At 51.2% G+C, this 20,741-nt stretch overlaps 1 protein-coding gene and 1 pseudogene across 1 annotated transcript in view; one reads left to right on the forward strand and one right to left on the reverse strand.

The window, feature by feature from the left end:
• SPOCD1 (SPOC domain containing 1) overlaps window positions 1-17,249 on the forward strand; it is a 39,372-nt gene extending 22,123 nt beyond the window's left edge. Inside the window, exons 3-16 of the mRNA XM_061431241.1 lie at window positions 5,877-5,918; window positions 6,909-7,085; window positions 7,532-7,624; window positions 7,743-7,803; window positions 8,115-8,205; window positions 8,978-9,137; window positions 9,277-9,393; window positions 10,950-11,075; window positions 13,501-13,612; window positions 13,829-13,979; window positions 14,291-14,426; window positions 14,944-15,033; window positions 15,325-15,511; window positions 16,410-17,249. Coding sequence (XP_061287225.1) covers window positions 5,877-5,918; window positions 6,909-7,085; window positions 7,532-7,624; window positions 7,743-7,803; window positions 8,115-8,205; window positions 8,978-9,137; window positions 9,277-9,393; window positions 10,950-11,075; window positions 13,501-13,612; window positions 13,829-13,979; window positions 14,291-14,426; window positions 14,944-15,033; window positions 15,325-15,511; window positions 16,410-17,077 — 2,211 coding nt within the window. The 3' untranslated portion in view covers window positions 17,078-17,249. The remainder of the gene's footprint in view (window positions 1-5,876; window positions 5,919-6,908; window positions 7,086-7,531; window positions 7,625-7,742; window positions 7,804-8,114; window positions 8,206-8,977; window positions 9,138-9,276; window positions 9,394-10,949; window positions 11,076-13,500; window positions 13,613-13,828; window positions 13,980-14,290; window positions 14,427-14,943; window positions 15,034-15,324; window positions 15,512-16,409) is intronic.
• Window positions 1,238-2,181, reverse strand: LOC133235912 (large ribosomal subunit protein uL13-like; annotated as a pseudogene).
• Window positions 17,250-20,741: the final 3,492 nt, after the last annotated feature.

The following is a 20,741-nucleotide window of genomic DNA, read 5'->3' on the forward strand; positions in this document are numbered from 1 at the left end:
GTGAAAATGAAAAATGCGTCTTTTGTTTTTAACTTTAAAACCGAGGGAACTTTTTGGCCAACTCAATACGTATTGAAATGATAATGTTTTGGATGTGTTAATTAAAATATAAAATGAATTTCACTTGTTTCTTTTTACTCTTCTTTAATGTGGCTACTGGAAAACTTAAAAATGCACCTATGGCTCACATTCCTATTTAATTGGGCAGTGTTGGTCTAAAAAATACTCATTTTTTGAAACTTGCTGAGATTTGCTTTATGGTTTAGGCTGTGTTTAATTTTCGTATATGTCGCACGTATACTTGAAAAGATGTGTACTCTAGTTGTTAAGAACAGTGTTCTATATATGTACACAGATTAAACTTCTTCATTGTTTTCATTGAATCTTTTTTCTCCTGACTGATTTGTTTCAGCTAAATTTAACAATAATTAAGAGAAATACATAAAAATTTCTTGCTACAATGTGGATTTGACATTTTCTTCATGCTTTGCCAATTTTTGCTTTCTGTTTTGGAGGTTATGTTATTAGATGCCTATGCATTTAGAATTGTTGCAGCTTCTTGATGAAACTGCTAGTCATTATGTAATAAGGTCTTTACCTCATTATTTTTTGCCTTAAAATCTGTTTTATCTGATATTAGTGTAGCTATAAAACTTTATTTTGGTTAGTATTTACCCATTCACATATTACTCCATTTTTTTCTCTTAACCTTTTTGCATCACTGTGTTTTAGAAATAGGTTTTACAAATACTTTTTTTCCCTTTTAAAAATTTTATTTTTTTAATTTAATTTTATATTGGAATACAGTTGATTAACACATATGTTTCACGTGTACAGCAAAGTGATTCTGTTATACACGTATCTACTGTCTTTCAAATTCCTTTATAAATATCTTATAATTGGATTTTCTTTTTTAAAGATCTGGTAATTTTTGTATTCATTTGAAGTGTTAATCCATTTACATTTGTTGTATTTATCGATTCATTTGAACCTATTCCTACTGCCTTACTTTGAATATACCATGCATTTCCTATACACTTTCTCCCTTTTATTGCCTCCTTTTATTTATTTATTAATGGATTAATTTTGGATCACAAAATATAGGGAAGACACAGGGGGAATGCCTGTGACCCCTTGGCTGCACTTCCCTTCCATAAATACCTTTTAGAACCCCAGATTTGTGCTGCCTAGCCATTGTCTCACAGCCTAGCAGCTGCGTGTATATCCAACCATGTGGGAAGCTTAAGCAGACTCCTGTACTCAATGTGGTGTCCCTTCCAACTAAGTCTTCCAGCTCACTTTTGCCAGTATTGCAATAGCACTGATTGTTCCAACCGCCTATGTCCTAAAACTCTCATGAAGGAATAGGTCTCAGGCAAGTTGTGCCTGCACAGCCCTTAGACCACGTAGACAACACAGCCCTGTCTACACTTTTAAAAAGGCCCTTCTTAAACAGCCACGACAAAGGCCCCTCCGCTGTACCCGGTCTTCTAAGCCCCAGGCTGCCTGTGGCACCTGGATGGCAGCCCCTGGGGGCCCCCCACAGCCTGGTGTGGTGATGGAGGAAGGCCAGGCCAGGCCAAGCATGACGAGTAAACCATTTTATTGGGCTCAGACTAGAAACCCATGGGTCCTGAGGACGTCTGTGAGTTTGTCAGTTTTCTTCTGTGTTCTTTTCGGCCTGCTTCCATCGCCTCATTAGCTACTACGTCTCCGAGAATGGTACCTGGCCTTCTCTCTTCTCTTCTTCCGGGTGGCTTTTACTGCCTGGTTCGTCCAGCCAACCTCATGAGCCAGGGGCCCTAGGTAGGCAGACTTCTGCCTGGGCTTCAGACGCACAAGCTTGAGGGTGGCAGGAACCACCATCTGCTTTTTCTGGCTGTAGGGTGGGGGGTCCCTTCAGACACCTTTGGTGGCCCAGAGCGGCCCGGCCCGGCCTCGCTTGCTCTGATGGAGCAGTGTGCCTCAGTCCTTCGGGGGTTCGGCAGTGGTAGGGGCCACAGAAGGGGGTTGGTGTTTATCCGTTTGTGGAGGAAGGCCGGGTAATTCAGTTTATTTCTGTAGAACTTGCCGGAGATGCTGATGCCCTCACAGCACACGACCACAACCTTCAGGCCCAGAAGCACCTGCTTGGCCATGATGGCTCTGGGCGTTGAGCACAATGACCTGCCCTTCCGCCATCTTTGGCAGCCAAGTGGGGTTTATCGCCTCCTTTTAGATTGACAGCCTTTTCTTATTCCTTTTTATCTCTCTAGTAGTTTGGAAGTCTTTGGTGTCCTATTTACATTTTTTTGATGTCTGTTAGAAATGTCAACAGAAATACCTAGGCTATCAAAGTATAAAGGTAGTTACTATCTTCCTCTGAAATAACAGGATCTTGGAATACTTTAATTCTAGGCATGCACCTTCCCAATTTACGTGATGTTGTTATCTAGGAAGTTAGTCCTCAGTTATTTTCCCAATCCCACAAATGACCCAAATATTATAGTTTCATAGAATCTGTGTTTGTTTAGGTTTAACCACATATTTATCATTTTCTTTGGTCAGAATTCCTCTTTGCATCTCAGCTTTTCTGTCTGGATCATGTTTTTTTCCTTTTGCCTTAAGTTCATCCTTTAACGTTTATTAAGAAAGATAAAATCATTAAAAAAAAACTCTCGGTTTTTCTCTATGATATCTTTATTTAAAAATTTTTTTAAGATAATTTTTTTTAATTTTTTAATTTTATTTTTAAACTTTACAATATTGTATTAGTTTTGCCAAATATCAAAATTTTTAAAACTTTTTTTTAATTGAAGTATAATTAATTCACAGTGTTGTGTTAGGTTCAAGTATAGAGCAAAGTGATTTGACTCACTGAATCTGTTCTTTTTCAAATTCTTTTCATTATAGCACAGGGAACTATATTCAGTTGACTCTTTGCGACCCCATGGCCTGTAGCCCACCAGGCTTCTCTGTCCATGGGATTCTCCAGGCAAGAATGCTGGAGTGGGTTGCCATGCCCACCTCCAGGGGATCTTCCCAACCCAGGGATCTAACCCAGCTCTCCTGCATTGCAGGCAAATTCTCTACCATCTGAATCACCACAGAAGCCCAAGAATACTGGAGTGGGTAGCCTAACCCTTCTCCCCCGGATCTTTCTGACCGAGGAATCAAACCGGGGTCTTCTGCATTGCAGGCAGATTCTTTACCAGCTGAGCTACCAGGGAAACCCCTGGGATCAGACTGCCAGGATTTAAATCTTAGGTCTCTGGTTTACTAATTGTATGACGCTGAGGAAACTGACTAGCCTTTCTGCACCTCTATGTGCCTCAGTTTCCTCTTCTGTAAAATAAGGGCAATAACAGTACCGATATCTAACTCACAGGGTTATGGTGAGGATTCAGTGAACTAACATGGAGAGTATTCATAACAGTGATAGCACATTGTCAGTGCTAGATGGTTAGCAAAGTGTTAGATGGTTATTTTTTCTCTTGGTGCTTTTAGGATGTCCTTATCATTGTTGTGGAGCAGTTTCACTATGATGTGTCTAGGTGTGAATCTACTTTTACTTAAACTTTTTGAAATTCACTAAGCTTTTGGAATCTGTAAATTGTTGTCTTTTATCAATTCTGGAAAATTCTTAGTCGTCTGTCTTCAAATACTCCCTCTGCTCAGTTCTCTCTTTCTGGGACTTTGGTTTGAGTGAAATCAGTGCTTTTCACTCTGTCTTTTGTGTTTCTTTGATTGTGTTTCACGGTCTCTGTGCTGTGAATAATTTGGATAATTTCTTTAAACCTATCTTCTAGTTCACTAGCTTATTTCAGCTGTCTAATACTGTTAGGCCTATATATTGACTTTTTAAGTTTTCATACTTATTATCATATTTTTCATTTCCAGAAGTTGTGTTTGGTTCCCAACCAAATACGCTTGGTCTTTTATGTGTATTTTTGCCCTTCATCATATGTTTGGACTAGAAAGAAAGCTGAGCACCAAAGAATTCATGCTTTTGAACTGTGGTTTTGGAGAAGACTCTTGAGAGTCCGTTGGACTGCAAGGAGATTAAACCAGTCCATCCTAAAGGAAATCAGTCCTGAATATTCATTGGAAGGACTGATGCTGAAGCTGAAGCTCCAATACTTTGGCCACCTGATGCCAAAAACTGACTCATTTGAAAAGACCCAGATGCTGGGAAAGATTAAAGGCAGAAGGAGAAGGGGATGACAGAGGATCAGATGGTTGGATGGCATCACCGACTCGATGGACAGGAGTTTGAGCAAGCTCTGGGAGTTGGTGACGGACAGGGAAGCCTGGCGTGCTGCAGCCCGTCGGGTTGCAAAGAGTCGGACACGACTGAGCCACTGAACTGACTGATGTGTTTGACCTCGCCTTTTCTTTTTTTTTTTCTTTCTTTTTTGGCTGCACTGGGTCTTCATTGTGGCATGCAAGCTTTCTCTAGTTGCAGTGTGCAGGTATAGGTTGCCCTGAGGCATGTGGGATCTTACTTCCCTGACCAGGGATCAAACCCATGCCCCTGCATTGGAAGGCAGATTCTTAACCACTGGATGACCAGAAAAGTCCCCTCACCTTTTATTTATTTAGGCATATTATACGTACATACATTGTATTCTTGTCTGATAAGTCCAGTATCTGAAGTCTTTGCCGGTCTGATTCTGCTGCCTGTTGTTTGGAGCCTCATAACACTGGTATGTGAACCCCTGAGAACAGGGGCCAGCCTAAAGGTTTTAAACTTGTAAAGACCATTCTTAATCTCTTACCTGCTTTCCTTCCCAGATATCCTGTTTTCTTGTCTCCGCCCCCCCCCTTTTTTTTTTTCTCAATTTACTTTTTTGAAAGGCTGATTCACTCCCATGGTTTAAAAAAAAAGTGAAAAACCTTCTTCCCAGCTCTCAGTTCCTTTCCTACTGGAAGCCTCTGTTACCAGGTTCTTGTGGATACTTCCAGAGGTATTTTATGCAGATGCAAGCAAATACAAATTAAAAATTCTGTCTCTTTTTAAAGCAAATGGTAGCACACTACACACATTGTTCTGAACTTTCTAATTTTAAAAATAGTATGTAATTGTAAAAGAAACACATGCTCATTTTGAATAACATAAATACCCAGGTGTCTGCGAGTAGAAAGTGAAAGTCCCCCTGGAATTTCATTCCCCAGAGATAACCTGTATTGTGCATCTATAAATATATATTTACATAAATCGGCTTATGCAACATGTACTGCTCCATAACCTATTTTTTTCTTTTTCTCCCAACTATGCAGCTTGACATCTTTCCATGAATCTTACCACATCTGTCAGTGCTCTCCACATAGCCCAGTAGTTAAATGCCTGGACTTTGGAGTCAGACAGGACTAGATTCTAATTCTAGCTCTGTCGCTTAGTAGCTACAGGACTTTTCAGAGCCTCTCTGAGCCTCAGTTTCATCATCTATAAAATGGGGATAGAAATAGTACATAGTCCATGGTGGTGTTCAGAGATCTTAGTAGGATCATGTATGACATGCTCCCTCCACAGCCAGCTGCTTTATAAGCCCTCAACAAATGGTGGCTTTTACTGACTCACTCTTTTTAATGGCCACTTAGTATTATGGCCTGGAGAATTTCATGGTCTTTATAGTCCATGGAGTCGCAAAGAGTCAGACACAACTGAGCAGCTTTCACTTTTAGAATCCATAGTATACTGTGTCACTGTTTACTAACCATTCTCCTTTTGATGGACATTGGATTGTACCCCGTTTTTTAGTTACAAATGCCAACCCGGTGAACACTGAATATACATCTTTCACCTTTGTAAGGGTGTCTTCTTATGAATTCACTGCAGGGAGGGGGGGTCACTGGGTCCTCTGAATTCTAATCTTTCTATCCTCTTTCTCTCCAAGGAGACGATGAGAATGGCCCATGGAGTGAAGCTTGTGTGTTACGTAGGTTTTTGCTTTTTATTACTGCTCTTCTTTCTTCCTCTTCTGAGGTCTGGTGGGGTGGGAGGGGTCCTCCCCAGAGACAATCCCAGGCCCTTGCCCCTGCCTGCCCTCTTCCAGAGCATCCCCACTCCCTATGATGTGACTCTCAGACTTCCATCTTCCCCCAAACCTTGGAACCTGACCATTCATGATCATTCACTCAAGGATTAGTTTTCAGATCCACCTACTTTTAAAACAACTTCTGGTGACTTGTAATAAATTGGAAGAATCAAAATACACTTAAATGGGATAAAAGTCTAAAGAAAGCAAGAAAAGGGCAAGGAGAAGGGGAAATCTTGTTACTAACAACCCCTCACTCTACCAATCCTGGAAAGGTACAACTGCTAGGTTTAAAGTTAAAACTGAGCTTCCTGGCGGCCAAAGCAGAAAGGGGAGCAGAATAGGTTCTATAGGTCATCAGAAGACCCAGAACTACTCTGCGCCTTGAATGGGTCATGAAGGGCTTCCTCTCTGGGTAATAGAGGGATGATCAGTAGGCTTTCAGAGGGGTATGGATATGTTCACCATGTGGCTGCTTCAGGGGGAAAAGGCAAGTCACTGATCCCCAAAAACGGGCCTGACAGAGATTTTGAGAAAGAGAGGGTGGACTCAGAACAGGATATGAGCCCCTGGTAAGATGCATCTCTGGTCATAAGGGTGAGAAGGGTCTTGGTATAGGGTCCAAGTAACTGTGAACGTGGCTGGGAGGAAGGGCGAAGCCGAGAGGATGAGAATGATGCCAGGCTTCTTTCCTGGGATGGAGGCCAGGCAGTCAGCAAACATTTACTGAACCCTACTGTGTGCTGGGCCTTTTCCAGGCATTGGGAGTACAGTGGGGGCCAAGACACACGTGTTCTGTGTCCTCATGGAGCTTACCATTCAGCGGGGAAGAGAAAGGACTGTAAATTGCAGGTGAGGTTAGCAGTCTGAAAGGCACTTCTCCCCTGGCAGGTTGGTTCCGAACCAGTGATCTGCCTCCTGGGGGCCGTGAGCTACAGCCAGGCAGGGGGGCAGCTACCTCCAAAGCTGGAGGTTCTGGAGGACATGATGGAGGCCAGCTCAGCCTCATCTGCCCAGAGGCCCAGAAAGAAGAAAAGGCGCAGGGCCCGGGGCCGCGTGAGGCGCCAGGTACAGAACAGGGTCTTTACACTGACGTCACTTAATCCTGCTGGGAGAGACACATGGGCATGTGGTTCACAGAGACGTTGCTGCAGCCCAGAGCGATGCTCTGACTTGCCCACAGTCACACAGAATGTGACAGCCCGGGGTGCGTTAGACCGTCATCTAACCTGGTGTCTGTGTGCTCCTTCCCCTGCACTGTTGAGTTCAGGAGCTTGACTGCATGCAGCAAGGGAGGGCGGGAGGGCCCGTGGCCTCCATGCATCTGGGGAGAGAGTGGTCATGGACCTTCCTTCCTGGCCAGCTGGCATGTCCCACCATTCCAAGATCCTCTAGCCACCTCCCTTGGGGAGGGGGGTCCTGGTGGCCTCTCTGACCCCTTTCACCATCCCCAGGAGTCACTCCCTGCACCCCAGGGACTCCCCCTTCTTCTCTGCCTCCTCGTTCTGTTGCAGGTGAGGGTTCGCATTCAGGAGCCCAGTGCTGAGGGTCTAGGGGTGAGTGCTTCTGCTCTGGCCACGCAGTCTCCCTCCCTGGAGCTCACACAGGTCAGGGCGAATGTGGGGGTGCACAGGTGGCTGGGGAGACGGTGCCCCCGCCCCCGACCCTGGGGCTGGGAGGCTGTACCCAGGGACAAGGCCTCAGTTCCTCACCCCTCCCCCACAGCACAGCCCAGTGGAGGCTGAAGAGGAGGAACCTGGTGAACAAGCAGGGGGCGAGGACTTAGGTGAGGGGCTGTGGAGGGTGCCCCTCAGCAGCCGCCTGTCTTCCAGGAATTTCTGGGGACACAGGGGCTCATGCCCAGCTCCTGGCCTGACCCCTGCTGGGACTCCTCTCCTCCCCCCACCATCTGCCTGCAGTCCTTCCCCAAAGGGGTGGGGCTGCTGGCTGCCTGGGCTCAGCAGACAGACATCCTAGACACCTTGGGTCCCTGAGGTGGGACCCCTTCCTTACCTCCTGAAACCCCTCAGCCTTGAGTTGCCCCACACCCTTGCCCCTGAGCATCCCCTGGGAGCCCATGACACTCTCTCCCCACAGCTCAGCTTCAGCCCCAACAGGAGAAGCCACCCCTGGATATTGGGATACGGGGCACCGTGGTCCGCACCATGCAGGAGGCGCTGTGGAGTCGGTAAGGCCTTACTCCCCCTCCTCTGACACCCGGCACACCCTGAAGGGCTGCCCTCGCATGTCCCACCTCCCGGGGCTGTGCCGTGTTCTGAGGGCTTGTGTGTCTATCACTAACCGCGTTTTGTCCTGTGAGGTCATTTGCCCACACGGCAAGCCAGTGGAGAGCCGGATTTGAGCCTGGGTCTCTCTGGCTTCAAGGTGGCGCTTTTCCTTTAAGCCACTGCAGCTCTCAGTGTCTGCTCTGTCCTTGTGGATATCACCCACAGAAAATGCTTTCAGACACAGGGCGACTCTGTGCTGGGACCATCTCAGAGATCTGAGCTCAGAGCGCTCATTTTACTAATGGTGAGACTAAGGCCCAGAGAGGGCAGGATTTTGCAAAGGCCACACAGCAAGTCAGTGGCTGATTCAGGGTTATACCCAGGACCAGGTCTCCATCCTCTGCCTTGACCAGTGCCTTATCCTCCCACCCCCCGGCTTCTGCCCCTCCATCCATACCCTGGTTCACTGGTCAGGGAGAGCAGGGGCCGAGCAATCGGACCTTGCTTTTCCGCTCATTATGTGGCCTTGGCAAGCTCCTTATCTTCTCTGAGCAGCAGTCACCCATCTGTAAGTGGAGAATGATAGTACCTGTTTCCCACAGAGTGAGATGGGTTCACTTAGGAAAATGTTCAGAGTAGAAACCAGAGTTGGCCCAAACCCTGCTCCCCACCCCTGCTCGCTCTCAGGCTCAGTGCCCTGGCCCTACCCTTGTTCCCCTCCCCACCCCACAGCCGTCGGAAGCACCCAGACCTGGTGCTTAGTGAGAAGGTCGTGGAGGGCATCGCTGCTGGCATCGAGGCAGCTCTCTTCAACCTGACACAAGCCACCAATGGCCGCTACAAGACCAAGTACCGCAGCCTGCTGTTCAACCTGCGGGACCCCAGGAACCCGGTGAGCGGGCCTCCGGGCTGGGCTGGGGCCTGTTCCGAGGTGGGAAGCCCTGGAGTATCTGGGAGCCTGACCTGGGAGTGCCCGGCAGGGTTGGGGTGGGGGTTCTCCAAGCGGCGTGATGCAGCCCCTACCCCTGCAGGAGCTGTTTCTCAGAGTGGTTCATGGAGACATCACCCCCCACGGCCTGGTGCGGATGAGTTCAGTCCAGCTGGCCCCCCAAGAACTGGCCCGCTGGCGGGACCAGGAGGAGAAGAGGGTGAGTTGTCAGATCAGGTCAGGACCTGGCAGAGGGACTTGGGGGAGGCTCGAGGATGGAGCTGGAGAGACAGAGAGTGAGGAAGAAGGTGGTGAGACGGGAGTACAGGATAGACAGAAACAGAAATGAGGAAACAGAGCAGGCAGACGGGGAGAGGGTCAGAGAGACTGTTGTCACTGGGGCGGATAAAACAGGAAAAGAGGCAGAAGTGAAGGGGGTTGAGGATGGAGAGCCTGGTAGAGGTGACGTCCCTGAGGTGTGGTCGTCCCCTGGCTTTTCTGTGGAGCTGGACTCGGGGTGTGTGTGTGTCAGGGTCAGGGGCGGGGGGACTGGGGATGCTGGCCCAGACTCTGGAGTCCAGGAATATCATCCGCCATCCATGGTGGGTAGACCCAGTGTGACGCCTCTGCTCCAGTTCCAGCCCCAGAAATTCCAGAAAAGGCTGAATGTTTTCCTGGTGCCCCGGGCCTGGTGAGGAAGCCCACAGCCCCCCACACTTCACAGTTGCACCCCCACATACTCTGTGTCTGTGGGTCTCTCCCTCCCTGGGAATGGCTCTGAGATGGGGGAAGTGTGGGCACTGAGCCAGCTTTGGGAGATGTTTGTGTAATGGTTGTTGGTGGCCCAGTGAGAGAGAGGGGGACTGACCGAGGGAGTGGGGCCCATGGATGGACTGGGGGCAGTAAGACCTTGTTCTGACAGACACTAGGCTGGTTAGAATTAATAGTGTAATCCATTAGGTGCATCTGCCCACTGCAGTCTGAGCTTCTGTCGGGGCATTGTGGGTCAGGGAGTAGGGTCATCTGTGTAAACTGTGGGGCCCATGCAGAATGAAAACGCGAGCACTTTGTTGAATGATGAAGAATTTCAAGACGACAGCAGCATGAAGCATGGGGCCCTTCTAGAACAGGGCCCTGGGCTACTGCATGGAGCCCATGCCCACAAAGCCAGCCCTGCAGGGAAGACTGGGCTTCTGTTCTCCAGGGGTTGTTAGAAAGGGACAGATAAGCTTTCCAGAAACATTTCAGATACGATGACATTGATCAACAATAAGGATCACAAGGAGCAAATACTATGAACTAGACTCCAGGCTAAGCACTCTATGTAAGCTGTTTAATATGACAATCTTAATTTCATTTCTAAAGAACAGGTCAGCTGAAGCTTAGAGCCACAAAGGGCTTGCCCAAGGCCACACCACATTGTGGGTTTTTATTAGTGGCAGCTGGTGGCCAGTGGCTGTGCTTTCTCGATGACACACTCTTTGCAGGACAGAGAGTGGGTGGGATACAGTCTAGGGCAGATTTGACTTGTGGGAGGAGCAAAGCTCAAGAAGGCTTCCTGGGGGAGGCAGGGTTTGAGTTGGAGGGTGAATGAGTGGACTATGGAAAGGTAGGGCAGCTGGTGGGTCTTTCTGGGTTAGGGAGCAGGGAGCTGCGGAAGTAGAGGTGTGGAGGAAGGCAACCGGCTGGCATGGCAGGGGAGGAAAGGGAGCACGTGGGCTCCTGGTGGCCAGTCCCCCACAACCCCAGCTGAGCAGGGGCTGCCCCCTCTACCAGGGCCTGGAGATCATTGAGCAGCTGCAGAGGGAGCCGCGTAGCCTCCCGGCCTCCAAGCTGACCCACAAAGGGGAAGTCGAGATCCTGCGGGACGAGGACCAGACGCTGACCCTGGAGGACCTGGTGGTAAGTGGGAGCCTGACCTGGTGGTCGCCAGGCAGGGCCTGTGCCCACGGGCCCCAGCCCTCACCTCCCCAGCCGTGTGGCTGTGGGCAAGGCACCTGACTATGCTGAGGCCCAGGGTTGTCACTGTAAACCAGGGAACGTCGGTTGCTGCACACGGTCTGGGAGAGCATGGGGCGAGACAGCTGCCAGCATGGGGCGAGACAGCTGCCGGCATGGGGCCTGCCGACACCTTCTCAGTGCTGCTCCCCCGCCTTTTGGCTGAACCCCACGTGTGGAGTAGTGAGTCCCATCTCTGTAGTTCCCCCAACCTCAGGCACTCCGACCGCATCCCAGGTTGGGAAGCAGGTGGGCCACGCTGTTTGAGGCAGTGACTTTAGGGAATGTTAAGGAGCAGAGGCTTACTCTGTTCTGCAGAAGGACTGAGGATGCTCCAGCAGGGAGCGGCATGGAGTCCCGGCCGTCTGTGCAGCGTGTCCTTGCTTCCCCTGGGGTCTGCCCGATCCTCGTGCACATCCTGCTCCTTCACCCCCTTGGCTCCTCCATCTTGCACTTGGCCCAGCAGGCTGGAGCAGCCCTCCAATCAGTGAATCCATCCAATCCATTGTCAGCCTCCTGCAGCCAATCGGAGCGCCTCCTTGGCTCACTTCAGTCACTCCCAGGAGAAGGCTGCTTTGGCTTTGGTTGGGTGTTCCATGGATTGGATGTTCACCCTGGTCTAATCAGTTGTGTGTCCAGGATAGGGGAGTGTCGGGCAGGTCCCTTGAGCCATGTTTCCTGGGGAAACGGCAGTGGCCATGACCAACAGAAATCCCTACTCTTCTGCACCAGTATCCAAGCCAACAACCAGAATTGCTGGTGTTGCAAAGAAGAGCCCTAAGGGGGTGTGGCTGCTCCCTAACCCAAACCAATCTGCATTCCCTGAGAAAGTTGAATGCAAATGTAGGGGGAGGAGCCAGAGACAGATGGGTCGAGAGAGTGGTTGGAGAGTAGAGGAGGGGAAGATGACACAGAATAGCAGTCCCTCTGGTTGAACACCTACTATGTGCCCCTTTTACAAGTAGTGCCTCATTCAGACCTCACAATGAGTGAGATGGGTGAGGCACCTCACACCCAAGGTCGCTTAGTTGGCAGTGGGGGAGACTGGCACCTAGGCTGTCTGACTCCTAAGCTTGAGCCTTGTCCACTGCTCTAGAGGTGGTTTTAAGGCAAAAGTAAGTTTCAAGATCTTTTCAAATCTTCCTAAAGAAATGTTTGCTCTGTGTTTAAAGCTGGTTCTATTGTAAGGTAGAAGGCTTATTTAGCAACGGGCATCAGGACTTGAAAAATGTTCATTCTCCCTGATTCTGTCATCTGCTTATGAACTCATCCTAAGGAGGTAAATTGAAAGTTTAGGAAAATACTTTCTGCTCAAGGATGTCCTCAGTGTTATTTGTACTAGTGAAAGCCTGGGCATGACCCAGTTGTCACTCAGCAGCGCAACAATGGTGATGCGCACACTCCAGTCCACCCCATGAGTGCTGTGTCTGTAGGGACCGTGTAACATGGTAGATGCCTCTGCTGTGGTTCATGGACAGAAAAGACAAGCTTGCATGTATGATCCCAGCTCCTTTTTTTTTTTTTAAGTTATTTATTTATGTATTTAGCTGTGTCAGGTCTTAGGATCCCTTAGAAGATCCTAGGGATCTTCATTACGGCCTGCCGGCTTCTCTAGTTGTGGTGGGCGGGCTTACTTGCCCTGTGTCATGTAGGATCTTAGTTCCCCGCCTAGGGATCAGACCTACATCCCCTGCAGTGGAAGGCAGATTGTTACCCACTGGACCACCAGGGAAATCCCCCAGCTCTTTTAGCAAAAGGATTCCTGAAACTCTGGGTATAGATAAGCTATTATAAAGGAATACCCAAAATATCAGCAGTTGCTTCTGAGTGGTGAGACAAAGAATGATTTTTGTTTTTTTTATTTTCAAATTCTCTGTGTTTTCTAAATTTTTTGTAATAAGTTCATGGTACTTTTGTAATTGAAGAATGTATTATGCTGACGCTGTCTGGGACTTGCTGGCTAGCATCCGCCCAGCTGAGGCCAAGGTAACCACCTAGCCGTGAGAACCACCCCTCCTCCTAGCACCGCCCCCCCAGCCCTGAGCTCTGTCTTGCTCCAGCTCTGGAGCAGAGGCCTGGTTTACAGTATCTGGGTCCAGTTCCCCCTGTGACTGCAGAACTACTGTGTGACCCTAGGCAAGTCCCTCTGTTTCTACCTCTGGAAAATGGGGACACTCTTCCTTACTTGGCTCTCAGAGATTCAGATGAGACCAGGGGTGTTTATTTAGAAACACAAAACCACATCGCTGAGGCCTCCATATAACAGGAGGCCTCCTGACTCCCCAGCCGCCTCCCCAGCCCACCTCCTCTCTCCTCTTGTGCCTCCCAGGGACCCATGGTGTCCATAGACGGCGGCCCCCAGGCCCTGCCCGCCACATCGAGGGACAGCATGGAGCAGCACCAGCACCACTTCCTAGACCCCAGCTGCCGCATCTGCACGGGTCGGGGGAGACACGGGAGGGGCGCAGGGGCGGCGGGCAGGCCTGGACTGGGCGTGGGCTTCAGCAGCGACACGGATTCATGACTTGGGGCGATGGTGGCAGGGTGTCCCAGGTCACCTCGAAAAGGACCTTGTTCAAACCCAGTTTGTAATGCCCTGGGCTGGCTTCAGCCTAGCTCCTGGCCTCCATTTCAGCTCTTGCCTCTGCTCTTTGCAGACTGGAAGCCCTCGTGTGAGCGGCCAAGCTCACGCAAAGCTGCAAGGAGGATGCGGGACCATGCTTTCCAGAGAGCCACAAGCCAAGTTCCTGTGTCCTTTCCAGATATGCCCCAAAACAAGGAGAAGCCTCTAGCAACGTGCAAGGACAGGTGTGGGGAAGTGGGCAAGGAGGTGGGCAACCCAGCAGGGTGGGTAGGCGAGGCACCCACTGGGGCTGCAGACAAAACCTGGGCTTTTCCATATGGCCTTAGGCAAATCTTGCCTCTTGTGTGGGCCTCACTTTGCCCATCTGTGCAATGGAACTATCACCCCCACCTACTGGTCTCCGCCTTGTAAGGCCTTACTTGGACCAGTGTTCCAGCACCCACTGGAGTCACAAGACCTTCTCTGAAAACTAAGGAGCTGCTGGGGAAGCCCTGATGACCTGTTCTGCCTGGCTCTGTCTCTCTCTCCCTCCTAGGCTCCAGATGCCTGCTGGGCCCACAAAGGCCCTGCCCACCCAGCTGCCCTGGGAGGGGTCTTTGGACATGTTCTGCATCAAGCGGTTCCGGGTCAGGGCCCAGCTGGTCTCGGGACACAGCTGTCGCCTCATCCAGGTGCTCCTGCCCTGCTCTTCAGGGACTCCTTCGCACATTAACCAGCCCCCTCAGCTACACACACCGCCGTTCATTGATTGACACACTCATCATTCTTAAATCATTGGCACCCTCTCTGTGCTTGGCCCCATGCTAGGCATAGGGGCAAATGAGATGCCAGCCTCACTTCACACATGGGCAAAGGACTCCTTGTAACCCAAAGCATAAAGCAGGAAGGACCCAGGACAAGGTCTGGTGTTGCCTGGTTCAGAGGAAACCAGGAGTGAGCGAGTGATCAGCTAAAACATTGGATGAGGGGTTCGAGGAGGGAGTGAGGGGTTTCTGAGAAGTTGCAGATTGGCCAGGACAGGCTGTAGGCCTCCAGGAGTAATTAGGGCCCCAACAACCATGGGGGGCCCTGATCAACTGCCTGCCCGTCCTCTTGGCCACAGGCCATGACTTCCAGATAGCTGGTCCTGAGTCTGCCCTAAATGGGTGGGAAGCTGGGAGGCTGACTGGCCGTCCTACCTGCCTGCAGGCCCTGCCCCAGGTGATCCGCTCTGCAAGCTGCATCGCCCCTGACGCTGTCTGGGACTTTCTGGCCAGCATCTGTCCAGCTGAGGCCAAGGTAACCACCCATCCGTAAGAACCACCTCTCCTCCTAGCACTGTCCCCCCAGCCCTGAGCTTTCTTTTGCTCCAACTCTGGAGCAGAGACCTGGTTTAAGATATCCGGGTCCAGTTCCCCCCCAGTGACTGAAGACCTCCTGTATGACCCTGGGCAAGTCCCTCTGTTCCCACCTCTGAAAAATGGGGACACTCTTGCTCACACGGCTCTCAGAGGTTCAGATGAGACCAGGGGTGTTCACAGGACCAAAGCATGACTGTTGCTAAACCTGCTCTCCTTCCTGCAACCACAGGACATCTGCGTGGTCAGACTGTGCCCACAGAGCTCTCGGGACACCCAGAACTGCCACCTGCTCTACTCCTACCTCAACAACAAGCAGTGCCACGGCTTAGCAGCCATGGAACAGGCGAGGGTGGTCCTGCTGCCCCTGCCTGCCTTCCAGCCCCTGCCCTCCAGGCTGCGCCCTCTTGGAGGTCCAGGTGAGTGCCCGAGGCCTGTCCCACACCCCGCCTCCCCTCACTGGGTGACCAGACGGGCATTGCTGACATAGTCACCCCATTTCTGTGGAGGCAGGCACGCCTCAGCAGGGAATTCCCGAGACAGGCACGTGTGAGAACAGACTGGTATACCGCCTAGTGTGTGCCAGACAGCGTTCTGAAAGCCGTACTTAAATATTAAGTCAGTCCTCAACATTACTCTATCAGAATGGTAGTTAGTTTCTTCATTTCACAGATGAGGAAACTGAGGTAGGGAGAAAGCAAGTGACTTGTCTAGAGTCACAGAGTCAGTCAGTAGCAGAAACTGGGCTCCTAGCCACCACTTAGCCTCTCCAGTAAGGCTGATGAGAAACTCACTGGCCAGTCACGTTTGACTCAAACATGGCAGAGCAGAGGCAGGAACCAGAAATAATCGGCTGAAAGCCAGGCCTAAATAAAAGAGAAAGGAGGGATGTTCTTACCACGGCTGTCCTGGGCCAGGCTTGGCTTTTGTGCATGGGTAGCCTCCAGGGCGTGGCTCCAGGAAAGCATGGTTGGGGGCGGGGGTGGGGTGGTATCAAGGAGTGGGGTGTGCCTATTCCTGAGCAGAGGGTTTGATGTTTCTGGGCTGCCTGATCTGGGGACTCTATGGTAGAATCACAGTCTGGAGATCAAACTATCCATGCATCATTCTCAGCCAGTGAACCCGTTCTCACACCATGAGAGCATCTTAAAGCTGCCTACTTACTTTTCTCAGCCCCTCATGGGCCCCATCTTACTGCTGGAAAGCTCTCTTGGGATCTAAGCTGTAGACCTCTTGGCCACAGACAGAATGCAGTTTCTGGGGGCTGTGAGTTCTCTCTGTCCAAGCCTTTGGTCTCTTTCCCCCATCTTTCTCCAGGCCTGGAAGCCACTCACTCAAGCCTGTTGCTGGCTCTGCTGCTCCCACAATCAGGGCTTCCGGCCATGGCAGGATCTGGTGCCTTGAGGGGGAAGGTTCGCAAAATGGTCTCCTTCAACCGAAAAGTGGAGATGAGATGCTACCAGCCAGAGGACAAGGGACCACATGTGGCCCTGAAGGGCTCCCCTCCCCCAGGGGGTGCCATGCAGCAGAGCCAGGGCAAAGACAGCCTGGCTCCAAGGGGAATTTGTGCTTGGCAGAGACCACCCAGAGGCAGGGGGAGTCTGTGGGGAGAGCCTAAGACCCGGCAGGGTCCTGGGCGAGGGCTGTGGCCTCCAAAACCAGGCTGGTGCCAGTCCTGGCATCCCTATTCAGCATCACCAGTTGGCCATGACCAACACTGCCACAGGGCTTCCTGTCCCAACCAAGCCCTGCTCCAGCATCTCAAATCCCTGGTGGCCATGACCCAGCAGCTCCAAGCCTCACTGATGTCCCCAGGACAGGAGGAACTTTCCCAACCACCTGTTCAGCCTCCCACAGTCCCTGGGACTCATGGCCTTCTCTGCCAGCCCCCTGCAGCTCCAGAGCCCCCTGGCTCAGCCCTGGACTCCTCTTTGGGCCCTACAGATGGAGCTGGCACTGATAGTCCCCTTCCTGGAGAGACCTGACCCTCATTACTCATAGAAGAGGGGTTTTAATTCCCCCACCAGTGTTGAACTCTTAAGTGTTCCAGGGAGAGCAACAGGGACATAGGAAGGGGAGAGTTAGCTGTTTACATTTGCTGTTCTGCTATTTGCTTGGTGTTGATTTTTGGTTTAATAAAGAATTTGGCAAAGTTGAGACTGCATCTGCTGGCTGGACAGGAGGGACCCTGGGACTGGCCCTGTGTGGGTTGGGGTAGGTGTATCTGGAAGATTCTGTGCACAAGTATGGCAGAGCTAAAGTGCTAGGGATGGAGGGGTGGGGCAGCTTTGAGTATCTGAGGTCCTGGGCCATCACTGTGCCCCAGGGTTCACCTGTTGCCATGGTGGGCTCTGGAAACATTTTAATGAGTATTTTGAACTGGATGGAAGAAGTAGTGATGAGAGAGAGGGCAGCTCTAGGTTGGGGGGAGAGAAAGAAATGAGGTTTTTTGAAAGGGCATAGACACTTAAAGTTTGTTAGGGAGAGAAGGAGAGCAAGTTGCAGGGGTTTTTAAATTTTTCAGTTACCAAGGTTTTTCCCTTTGATAATTGGAGGTTTCCACCATAATCCCCATGTCTCTGTTTCTGTGCATATCTGAGGGTCTCTGTGTGTCTAGTGCCGTGGGCATGTGTGTGCGTCTGATTCTATGTCTGTCTGTGGGTCTCTGATGTCTCTTCTTTGTTCCTCTTGCCAGCCCCCAGGGACTGATACTGGAGACAAGCCAAGGGTCTTGGCTTGGGAGGTGGACTCTCAGGGTGGGTTTGGAGGCTGCTGTTAGGGTGGGATGGTGCTGCTTTGTTTGGGGGCTGGGGTAAGCTCTTAACAGCAGCTGCAATTGTAAGGTATCTGAGTGTGTGTGCACCTCCAGAGAGCTGCATGGGCTCTAACTGCCTCCTGGCTGCCTAACTCAGGGCCCAGAAGCAGGGCTAGCATTGGAGGAGAGAACTTGCGGCAGGACGCCAGCCTTACCCACCACCCGCTGCTTCGGCTTGAAGGGTTGTACCACTTCCCACCGGTTCTCGAAGTCTACCTACGTCGCCCTGGGCTGGGAACACTGGGACAGTAGTTGGGGGTGTACCACTTCTCTGCCCCACGAACTCTGCTGCTGCCCTACTCGCGATCGACAGCAGAGGGGGCCCTAGACCTTGGGATGGAGGTCGGGGCTGGCAGGACTGGAGGCCCAGCTGGGGGCGGGACGAAGTGTGGGAATTTCGCGGTAGGGATTGGAAGCACGTGCGGGGGTGGGGTGGGACAGAGTGGGAACTGGATTGAACGGGGGAGGGGGCAGGGTTCCGAGGGCCTTGTCTGGGCCTCCGTCTTGTATGCAAACTACGCAAATTACCATGCAACCTGCGGCTGGATGCTGACTCGGCAGCAACTTGGGCCATTATTTTAACACAAGGCAGTAAGGGGACGTCTGTGCGCCCCCTCTCAAGGCCCAGGGCTTCCTCCCAAGAAGGTAGGAGAGCGTTTGCTGCTTTTCCAAGCACTCAAGGAAGAAGCAGCTCCGTACTCTGGACTGAAACTTCCTTTCGGAGCGTCAGTTTTCCCTTCTGTAAATGGGAGTGATAATGCGGCCCTCTGGCACCTTGCGCCGCGGAGAGGACTATAGGTGATCCCGTAAATCCTCAGGCTGCCTGGAGGTCTGGACAGCATAACCTTCACCCACCTTTTGGCCGAAGTCCACAGCCCCTTGCTTTTTATTTGGCAGAGATGGCCAGAAGCGCGGGTTAGGCGAGCAGTTACTAGGGGGCGTGGCCGGAGGTTGCTGGGCTCGGGGTTGCCAAGCAACGCTGGGCGGGGCTCACGTTGCTAGGCCGGAGTAGGCGTCTCCGCCGCGGACCTGAAGAGCCCCCCCAGCTCTCCTCGGTTTTAGCAGAGGACAACCGAAGGCCGTGCTCTCCCGAGATTTTCTCTGGGCTTCTGTTTCCCCCAGGCAGAACGCCTTTTCTGAGGGTCCTTCCGGTCACACCCTCTGAGACTCCGCGAACCTCTAGGCCCTGGAGCGAGGAACCCTGGGTCTTTGTGAACGTGTCTACGCGTTTGCTTGTGCAGTAGAGGGAACGGGGGTGGGGGTGGAGGGGTCGCTTTTGGGTTTCTATAGCAACCGCTCCAGTGTCACCCCATTGCTCCCGAAGATTTGAGCGGTTGCTTGTGCAAATTTATATGTATCTGCATGTCATTAACATAGAGGCGGAGTCGGAACTTGTTTGGGCAACAATCCCTGGACAGTTATATTTGCTCTTCCCTCATCTCGCCGCACGGGCACGTGGGCTGCGCATGCGTGAGTGTTTTGCTTATTAACGTTCCCAGGTTTGGGGTAGGTGGGTGAACTGTAATAGTGATCACCGCTTCCTGGGTCCCTCAGTCACCTCATGGAGCTATTTGAGTGAATCTGTCCAAGTACCCTTGACCAAAGACCCAGTCCCACCAGGCAATGCCAGGCCTGGTTGGAATCCCAATCCTGCCATTTCCTGTCTGTGTGGCTTTGGGCAAGTTTAGTTGCCCTCTCTATGGCTCAGTGTCCTTCTCTGTGAATGGGAATACTAATCCCTAACTCAACAGTTATGTGAGGGTTCAATGAGATATCACTTTTAGGTACACCCCTTGCTGCTTCTGGCATACAGTAGGCCCTCCGTGATAGCGCTCTCCTGCCCTGCATGGAGCCCAGCTCCTCTCAGGCCCCAACCAAAGCAAACTGACTTCTTTGCAGCTCATGTCGTGAAAACAAAACACCAGGAAGAACTTCCAGACGTCAAAGCAGCCTGGATTTGAGGCACAGGGTGAGGAGTATCGTTTGCCTTTTTGTCCTTCTTGGAGGCTGGAGGCCAGATTGATAAAACATGGACACGCTGCCCATCACCACCATTACCACACACACCCTTACACCCTTCTCTATCTCAGTGGCCCACTGTTTCAAGAAACCTTACACTTCTGTCTCAAAGCAGCAGCAGCGAAGTTGAGAGTTTTGAGAACCAGATGAGCTTTTAAGGGGACCAAGCGAGTATTCTCCAGGACTGTGACGTCTGGGATGGAGCAGGATCTAGCAGGAGGCTGCGGCCAGAAACTTTGCATGAAGAGCCACGTAGCTGCGCCTTTTCCGGAGAGGACTGGGGGACCCTGGGGCCACTTCTTTGCCTTTTATGTCCTTAGTGTCCCCATTTGGGGACAATTATGAACAACTGGGACTCCTCTGCTGTGACTTGGGGCAAAGGGAGGCAGAAGTCAGCTCAGTATGGAGAACCCTCTCACTGCTGCAGCTGTGTAGCAGTGCCAGGCAGGAAGTGAGTTCCCTGTTGGGGCTGTGAAAGCAGAAGCTGAGAGGGATCCTTGGAGCATGGCTGGGATAGAGCAACAGATCTGGAAGTTCTTGTTCTAACTTGGACTCTGTTCTAGTTGTTCATTTGTCCAGTTGTGTCCGACTCTTTCTGACCCCATGGACTGCAGCACACCAAGCTTCCCTGCCTTTCACAATCTCCCAGAGTTTACTCAAACTCATGTCCATTGAGTCAATGATACCATCCAACCATCTCATCCTCTGTCGTCCCCTTCTCCTCCTGCCTTCAGTCTTTCCCAGCATCAGTGTCTTTTCTAATGAGTCGGCTCTTTGCATCAGGTGGCCAAAGTATTGGAGCTTCAGCTTCAGCA

Source organism: Bos javanicus, chromosome 2 (genome assembly GCF_032452875.1).
Source record: "Bos javanicus breed banteng chromosome 2, ARS-OSU_banteng_1.0, whole genome shotgun sequence".
NCBI classification, from domain to species: Eukaryota; Metazoa; Chordata; class Mammalia; order Artiodactyla; family Bovidae; genus Bos; species Bos javanicus.